We start from the raw sequence: 9,952 nt of genomic DNA on the forward strand, positions 1-9,952 counted from the left end.
GCTGTTTTACTTACTAATCACTAACCTAATAAATTAAATTTAATGCAACTTATAATCAAGCATTCCGTTCGGCGTTCGGGTGTGGTTTTCAAACAGCTTGTATCTCGACAAAGGCCTCCTCTAAAGATTGCCAATATTCTCTATTTTTGGCCATTCGACTCCAATGCGGGCCGGCTACACTCTTATCTTTATTTCATCTTCACAACGTTTGGCTGTCAGTTAATCTCACTTAAATCACATTTTGCTTTTTATCTTTTTTTTTATTTATTGCTTAGATGGGTGGACGAGCTCACAGCCCACCTGGTGTTAATTGGTTACTGGAGCCCATAGACATCTACACCGTAAATGCGCCACCCATCTTGAGATATAAGTTCGAAGGTCTCAAGTATAGTTACAACGGCTGCCCCACCCTTCAAACCGAAACGCATTACTGCTTCACGGTAGAAATAGGCAGGGTGGTGGTACCCACCCGCGCGGACTCACAAGAGGTCCTACCACCAGTAATTAGTATCTTAGAAACGCTTGTTATGTTTAATCTATCTTCTAACAACTTGTATATATTGATGTCCTATTAAATTCATTGGTCAGATGTTAAGTTCTTCCTCGTATTTTAACATACTTCGATTGACACAAAACGTCGAAAAACAAGATGTTCTTTTTCGAACATATACCAGTTTATATCTCAACAAGAATTATAAATTATCAGTAGTAAATTCGTATCGTATATTTGTTTTAAGTTTTAATAATTAGATGTGATGTTTTAAATAAGTTTTTTTTTGATTGTAGTAAACTTACTTATGTGCTATTTTTAACGTCCATGTTGACGGATGAAACTACAAGGCATTTGATGATGATTGGTATCCGTCACTCGTGGACGTCAGCAATGCCAGGAGCCGAGTGAAGTCGCTGGCTACTGCTAGTCATGGCTAGAAAACACTACGGTAAGCCCTTGCAACTTAGAGCCCGTTCACACATGGTCTCCGTTTTACTGGTCCATTTTGTCGAATACGCTTTTTTTCATCGATGGAGCATCGCTATTCAGTATACAGTAAAAAAAAAGAGCGATCCGGTAAATTATGACATTCCGTTTTGTTATCGAGTTTTACCGGATAGAAACTGTGCGGGGGTGAGGAGGCCGGCGGGCGGTGCAGCTCGACAAACAAGTTTCATCCTGGTAGAATAGCGGCAGTATACTACGAATTTGCATGTGAACATCGTATCCAGTAATGACGGATACGTTGAATGTTATACGATGCTTATGTGTGAACAAAGCATAATGTTTGCCGTACCCGTTACAACGGGTACCGTATACACGAAGACTATGTGTGAACGTAGCCTTAAACCGTTGAGGTCGTAGTGTAATTAGCCTATATCATATTCTAAGGACTGCCTTATTTATACCTTAAGCTTAATCGCATGAATCCTTCTCGGTTAAACATTTTTACTTGTTTTAAACGCGTACAACCGCGTTTTAAATCCGTAACAAGTACCACCATTTTGTTTATTTCGGCAATAGTCATGCGTGCCGGTTTGGAAGGTGGGTCAGCCGTAACACAATTAAAACTTCGACACAAAATCTGGAGTGCATACTTCTGTTCCATTTTATATTAGCACCCAACAGATATGAATGGAGCGATAGAGTAGGTAGGTATATAGTTCGTAAGCTAGTCATAAACCTTCAGAAGTGTTTTTTGTCGCTTGTTTATTTAAATAAATATTTATAGCTACGTTTTATTGAGTTGTTTTCTTATCCGATTAACATTTGAACTGCGTTGGTTAGCAATGAATATGGCGCGGGCCGGTTTTGCCTCGTAAAGTTCCGATTTTCGGTTACGAAAGTGGTGTCAAGAAATTTTTTAGTTTTAATATAATTTATAGAAGCAACAAACTAATAGCCCACCTGAGATTAATGGATTATCCGAGCCAAAAAGATAATCACAACGTGAATGTGGCCAGTCACCATAATTGAGGACAATAATAATTGATTTTCCCAGAGGACTACTTCGCGGAATAGATAGGAAAGACGTTGATAAAGTGAGAGCTCGCAGTGCGCCCCATGACCGCTATGTCTATTTGTTCGTTCCAATAATTCGAAAGACGGATGGTCTTATGTCAATAGACATAACCCACTGTGCTTCTCGCCAGATCTTCTCAGTGGATCGTTAATCCGATCCTTTGATAGGTTCAGCATTGTTTTTGCTAGGGTTAGTGTTAGCAAGTTATCTCTATAGTAGTCAGAGCCCCGTCAGGCGAGACTTCCGCTGTAGTTGAAACAGCTTCTTACGCTACCAACGATTAAGAAGGGGAAAAAACACAGCTGAACAGATTTCGGTAAAATTTTCTGAGTAGGGCTTAAAAGACTTAATTATTATAATCTCAGTTTCATGATAGGACCCGAAGATAAAGCCGAAATTCGATTTGCATTCGTTTGAATGTCCAGCATAAGTTTCTGTTAAGTTCCATTAAAATTGAAATTGTATTAAAATTGCATGGCAGGTCTACAAAAGAAATTATGATAATATTATCCACATAGTCAGATGGTCAATTCATGAGTAAATGCCTCAAGTTACCCTACAATTACTTAAGTGCCAGTACACTATGTAGGTATATAGGTACCTACACGGACGTAATGTGCTCAAAGCTTCAATCAATAAATAATATTTTTGTTCGAAGACTGACAATCATGAACTTTAATGAAATACAATCCGCACGGATCTGTTCATGAAATAATGTATTTCTCTTTAAAATTTAAGTGTCTTTATAATCGATGTTAAGTTCATAAAAATGTCAAGAAGGTTTTTTTCTTTCTTGATACATTTTTTTGTTCTTTCTAAGACACAACACAGCGGGAGCTAAAATGAATATTTCCACTTTTTGTAGGATCAGTTTCAGATCAGTCAGTCAGGTTTTGTCACTTTAAGTTAGGCTTTTCGTTTGACGACACGCACAACTCGAAGACAACCTTTTTGAACATTTTTATTAAAATCAGTCTACAGATTTTTCTGTGGTTACAGATTTTTTTAAATAAGTTTTAAGTAGGTACTTTTTTAAATACTTACATAATACGAACAAGCCTTCGACTTATCTTGTGGTAAGATTACTATAACCCATGAAGATCACTACTTGAGTGCCACAATCTTGAAGCATAATAGTTCGAAGTCTCAATTGTATAAAGACCGGTCCACCCTTTAAACCGTAAGAAATGCCTGCTTCGCAACAGAAATTGACGGGACGGTGGTAAATGAACTCTTAAATCAGGAAACTAACCGAGATCTACATGAAGATGACACAATGTTCAAAATTATTTCTGCGACAATTCTCAAAGCATTCTATCGTGGCCACGGAACTTGTGAACAATTCGCAACTTCGCATCAAGATACAAATAAATAAACACAAGATAAAGGCCCTGCACTCTCGCTCAAGCGTCCGATCCCCCCAAGGTCATAATCCGGGCGGGGTTACCGCGGGCAACACTGCAACTGGACGCGCGGCTCATCCCAAGGTCGCTCGGCCGACGGAGCCTTCGAGGCACATGAGAAAAAGCCGCAAAAAAAAGAAAAAAACCTTTAGTGTCTTCATAAATTTCACATTTGACATTTGTGAACTATACATTAATGTTATTCCTATGAAACTTGTAAATGTTGTAACGGCCGTCTGGTGTAGTGGTAAATGACATGGTCACTACACATGGGGGTCGCGGGTTCGAATCCCGCCAAAGGAAGATATTTGTATGATAAATATAAATGTCTTTTCCAGGGTTATGGATGTATATTAAATTTATGTATGTGTATAATAAAATCTTACATTTATTTCCGTTATCTGGTACCTGTAACACAAGTTCTTTACGAACTTATCACGGGACCAGTAAAAAAATATTTTAGAGAAAACATACATGATATCATTTAGCATTAGTTCTATAGTCCACGGTTGGTAATGGAACCGGTAACAAAGAAAACCAAATCAGAAATAAAAATTACCAGTTTTCAATCATAATTAAAGATCTAGAATCCTCTAGCTTGTTTGTGACAAATTTAAATTTACATAACCTGAACTCTGTGGTCTTTTAATGTAGCTATCAAACTAAAATATTCGTATTTATCAAACTTTACACAAAAACAAATTGTCATACTCGTCTTTAGTGACAGAAAGAAAAAAGAAACACATTTTTATTATACATATATTAATTATAATGCCTATATTAGTACTGCTTGCTCACTAGAGCATTGATATTGAAAATCATCAAGCCAGTTTACAACCCTATCAATACCAAATCACCAATATACTGGTAACTACTTGCTACCTAAGAATTTCAATGCTGGACAGAAAGCACCAGTTGCTAAATTTTTTTACTCCTTAAAAGTAACATAAACTGTACAAATGAGTGAATTCCGAAACTGTGATTCTCAACAAATACCTAATAATTAAAAACCGCTAAGATCTAACAAAACTGAACCTAAAGCACTAACTTTAAATAAATTGTTCGTAAAGTAATAAACACATGCATGCAAACACATGCAAGAAATGCCGATAAACACAAACCACTGAGTTTCTCGCCGGATTTCCGCAGTGGGCCGGGATTCCAATCCAGTGGTACTGCACTGCAGGGGTAAGCACTACTCTGTTAGTAATAGTGTTAGCAAAATCTCTCAAGTTGAATCCGTGAGCTTCCCTACCCGCCCGGGCGTAACTGGAATAACTCCTTAAGATACCAGTGAATAGGTAGTTTAAACAAAGCAATGAATAACAATGTAAATCATATTTAGAAAAGACTGAGTTACAATGTTTTCCCTTGTACCTGTCGAAACAGCCTAACTTAAATGCATAGCAAAACGTAGCATGTTTTCCTCTTTTCATGGTAAATTAATATTAAAATACAAAACACATTGAACTGTATCCTTGCTTTTCCAGTTTTACCACCTCATATTATTTTAATGGCACGTCGTAATAAGCTCTTGTCAACTCATCATAAACGGTTCAACCCTGAGCATAAACAAGTAACTTATAATAAATATATAAATATTTACTTTTAAGAAACTCATCTAATTACAAATAAAATATTAATAGTCGACCAAGAAACGGACGTTTTTCCTTCTAGAAATGTTTTTACATAGCACGTAACCTGTATTGATGAGATGATATTCTGTATCTGATGTCATGTGAGGTCGTTTTGTGTTTATATTGCCTTTGTGGTATTACCCTTTTAGACGTGTGTGATTACTACTATATAAAAGCGCTTCGAGAAGTCGAGATCATACTTCTAGGAGAATTACTGAAGAATTAACACGTATTTTAAATTAAAACAAAATGTCCAAGATTGTGGTAAGTTTGGTTTGGTCATGAATTATTTATTGTATCCGATTTATTCCCGATGCTTTTTATTTTATTTATTGATATTAATACATAATATTTCTTTAATAATGAATCGTAAAATCTATTATTTTTGTGCTTCTGTAAAATACCTATTTTATATTATGTAAAATTATTATTTTATAATTAAATTATTATTATTTATTGTTTTTGAATGTATTTTTGTACGAAGAGTTATTTATAAGTTTTATTATTTTTGCGATCTTCATTGCAATTATATTGTTTATAAAATATTACTATTTTTCTTTGCAGATTATCGCCCTTGCTTTGATCGTCGCCGTATCAGCTGGAGGTAATTATTGTATCATTGTTTTCATTATTTATTTATTTCAAATTTTTAAATTGACCACGTCTTATTTCATATGTATTATAAATAATTTAAAGTTGTTTTTTTAATATAAACTTGACTATAGTGGATCCAATAGAATTACAATTTAGCGCTCTAGATCTCAACAAGAAGACAATTGACAAGAAAAATCTACAAAGAATCGGCTTATAAGTTATTTTTAACAAAATACCACATGCCTATTTTGTCGATGATTCTAATCATTATAAAAATTCGTTCAACAATTTTTATAATGATCAATTGTTTATTATGTAATTTCAGTCTTATACGTATTTCCGTTAACCATCTAGAAACATTTTGACGTGATGCTTTCTTAAATCGTAGGATACGGACAAGGACAATACGGCCACGGTGGTAACCACGAGAACCACGACAGCTACCCACACGTCCACCAACAAGGTGAATATGAGCACGGTGGTCACGGAAGCCACGGAAGCCACGGCGAACACGGCAGCCACGGCAGCCACGGTTCCGGCGGTAGTCATGGAGTGAACGGCGGTCAAGGACATCACAGCGGCCACGGAGAGCAGAGATATGGCCACGGGCACCACTAATTAGAATTTAAAAACTCTATAATAAGGATAAGAATTTTCACTGTCCCCCAACTTTGAGGCGCGACTAAATACAAAAATTAGTTTAATGATCAAATAAAACTTTTGTTGCGTATTTTGTATTTTATTAATTAACTAGCGACCCGCCATTGCTTCGCTTCGGAAACTGTAATTTATTACTGATTTCTCCACTATTTAATGGATGTTATTATACCTAGTCAGGTCATAAATTCTGTCACATGTTTAATGTAAAATAATTGAAACAAGTTTATTCGTTATGTAACCATTCATATACCAAAATGAACTTAACAAAACATAGATTTTTATGACACTAAAGTTTATTCAAAATTACCTCCGTGATTTTGAATACAGGCCTTCAATCTGCGCGGCCAGTCGTCTATCGCAGCACGAACGAGGTCCATGTCAATATCGGTGGCTGCCTTAATCAAGGATGTCTTGAGTGACTCCAAATTGGGATGAGGCTTTGAGCACGCCTTTTCCTCCAAGTGTTGCCATATCTTGTAATCTAACGGATTCAAATCTGGACTGGAGGAGGGCCGTCTTCGTGCCGGATGAAGTCGATTTCACGCGCCGCCAGCCAGTCTTGTGTGCTCTTTGCTCTATGAGCTGGCGCCGAATCTTGTTGGAATACCCAGTGCCTGTTATTGAACATGGTATGAGAAACAGGTTCCACAGGGTTCGTCAGGACTGTATTTTGATACACAACTGCATTCGTTTTTACACATTTCTCACAAAAATGTGCCTCTGTTAAGCCCCAATAAGAAACTCCCAACCATACCATGAGCGAGGATGGAAAATGACCTCGTTGGACACGCGGAATACGGTTGCTCGCTTCTTCACTACTGTGTGCGTACACCTTATCATTTTGTTTGTTGTAGCTCTCTTCTACGGTAAAAATTGTTTCATCCGAAAAAAGATTTTCCCGATATTTTTTTCCCGCGTACTGCTTCAACAAAGCGCGGCATCTCTTCAGTCTCAGGTCCATTAGACGAGCATTCAAACGATGTCCTGTTTTTGCTCGATATGCAAGAAGCCCTAAGTCTTCATTTAACACCCTTTTCACCGTGGTTCTGCTTAACCCCATCTGAAGGGCCAACAGTTTCTGCTTACGTTTGGGATTTCTTTGAATTCGCGCCTTCACAGCTTTTATCACTGCTGGAGCCCTAACAGACCGAGGGCGACCACTTCTTGACCTGTCATCTACACTAGAGTCTTCATTGTATCGTTTGATGGTACGATAAACGAATCTTTTGGTTATATTAAAATTTTTCAGTATGTTAAAAATGTGAATTGGCGCGTAACCGCAACGATGCAACGCAATAACTGCAACACGGTCTTCTTTAAGCGTCCACTCCATATTTAAAAATGAGTAAAATTCTAAAAGTATAAATTTTTATTTTCATGAACAATTCGAAATTCGAATTTAATAAACTTTTTTGTGGCCAGCATTCTAAAAGAAAAGTTTTTAATGTGTGACAATACTTATGACCTGACTAGTTACATATAATGCTTCCTCTTCAATCACTCTATCTATTAAAAAAAAACGCATAAAAATCCGTTGCGTAGTTTTAAAGGTTTAAGCATACATAGGGACGGACAGATATAGGGACAGAGAAAGCGACTTTGTTTTATACTATGTAGTGATGGACACGGAAATATACCGGCTTTAGTAGCCTTAGTTTAGGCACATTCGTATTTATTTTTTAAACAATGTGATGGCTTTGATTTGATTAAGCTTGACACCGTAGATAAAACAGTTTAATCGAACAAGCAAAATGCCACAGGATATAACGTGAGTTGCAAAAGCTATAGGTATATTCCACAGCTACCTCAGGTAACGTGCATTGAGTGACTTCGATTTTTTTTTTTTACTAACAATCACGCCACGTTAACTGGTCCCGTGATAAGTTCGTAAAGAACTTGTGTTACAGGTACCAGATAACGGAAATAAATTTAAGATTTTTATTATACGCATACATATATTTAATAGACATCCATAACCCTGGAAAAGACATTTTTATTTATCATACAAATATCTTCCCTTGGCGGGATTCGAACCCGCGACCCCCTTGTGTAGTGACCATGTCACTTACCACTACACCAGACGGCCGTTTTTAATTTTGTTTTGAAACTCTTAACTACCAATAGAAAAAATACTCTATGGAATGGTTGCTTCTAAATAACATTGAAATAATTTAAAAGTAGATGTAACGAGAACCAATAAGTTTGGAAAGCTCATCAGTGAAAACTTCTCGGTCTTAATGATGACAATAAGAACTGTTGAATTGCCTACGAGTAGGTAGTGATTTTTAATTAGACTTTGTTTTTAGAATAAAATTAATTAATTAGATTTTGTGATTTGATTTTAATCAAATTAGATTCTATTAATAATGAATTGAGGGAAACGACTTTCACTACCTCACAAAAAGGTTAGCTAAGTTTACAAAGTTATGTTGTAATTGTAATACATTCGAAAGCCTAATGAACTTAGAAGTCATTCTGTCGACATGGATGTATGCATATTAACCACAATTCTGAAAATACAGAATAAATTAAATTTATAAAACTAGTAGTAGTAAAGGAGATGATGTGATAGGTTGCTTACGTAGGCGAATTCCTATGCAAAATAGTCTACATTTGAAGACGAAACAACGATTTAACAATTTTAATAGGTACGAAATGACAGAAAGACACAGCCCAATGAGTTTCTCGCCGGATCTTGTCAGTGAGTCGCGATTCCGATTCGGTGGTAGATTCAGCAAAGCATTGCTCTTGCTAGGGCTAGTGTTAGCAAATTCTCCCAAGTTGAGGCCGTGAGCTCACCAACCCGTCCGGGCGAAGCTGAAATATCCTCCTCTTAGGCTACCAAGGAATAGGGAGGGGAAACAAAAGACAGAAACTACAATTTTATTTACATATAAGATTTATATAAAGCTTAGAGTGATCGTGTTCACCTGGTGTGATTTTGCTACCGGAGACTTCAAAAACGTAAATGAAACACCCACTCACCAACCTTGAGACAGCAGTAAGTTCTAGATCTCAGTTCTACTACACAACCTTGCCCATCAGGTACAACAAGGCTGTCCCACTTTTGGATCCAAAACGCATTACTCCTTGCTGCTGGTTCCTGCTGTTTTTGTGTGTCCTGCCTTATTTTTTGCTGCGAATCATATCACGCTCGAAGTCGTCGTGGCCTAACGGATAAGACGTCCGATGCATTTGTATTGAGCGATGCACCGGTGTTCGAATCTCAGGCGGGTACCAATTTTTCTAATGAAATACGTTCTCAACAAATGTTCACGATTGACTTCCACGGTGAAGGAATAACATCGTGTAATAAAAATGAAACCAGCAAAATTATAATTTGCGTAATTACTGCTGGCAGGACCTCTTGTAAGTCCGCGCGGGTGGGTACCATAGATTATAAACTTAATATATTTGAGAGTGGGTACTACCCCTCTGCCTATTTCTGCCGTGAAGCAGTAATGCGTTTCGGTTTGGAGGGTGGGGCAGCCGTTGTAACTATAGGTACTTGAGACCTTAGAACTTATTCTCAAGGTGGGTGGCGCATTTACGTTGTGGATGTCTATGGGCTCCAGTAACCACTTAACACCAGGGGGCTGTGAGCTCGTCCACCCATCTAAGCAATAAAAAGAAATAGTTTTTT

The 9,952-nt window shown here is 37.1% G+C and overlaps 1 protein-coding gene across 1 annotated transcript; it reads left to right on the plus strand.

The window, feature by feature from the left end:
* Window positions 1-5,198: 5,198 nt before the first annotated feature.
* Window positions 5,199-6,379, plus strand: CPG17 (cuticular protein glycine-rich 17). The gene is made up of 3 exons (XM_028169596.2): window positions 5,199-5,319; window positions 5,620-5,659; window positions 6,038-6,379. Exons 1-3 carry the CDS (start codon window positions 5,305-5,307, stop codon window positions 6,265-6,267), a joined length of 285 nt encoding a protein of 94 aa, XP_028025397.2. The 5' UTR covers window positions 5,199-5,304; the 3' UTR covers window positions 6,268-6,379.
* The last annotated feature ends 3,573 nt before the right edge of the window (window positions 6,380-9,952 follow it).

The sequence above is a fragment of the Bombyx mandarina genome, chromosome 19 (genome assembly GCF_030267445.1).
Source record: "Bombyx mandarina strain Sakado chromosome 19, ASM3026744v2".
Classification (NCBI taxonomy): Eukaryota; Metazoa; Arthropoda; class Insecta; order Lepidoptera; family Bombycidae; genus Bombyx; species Bombyx mandarina.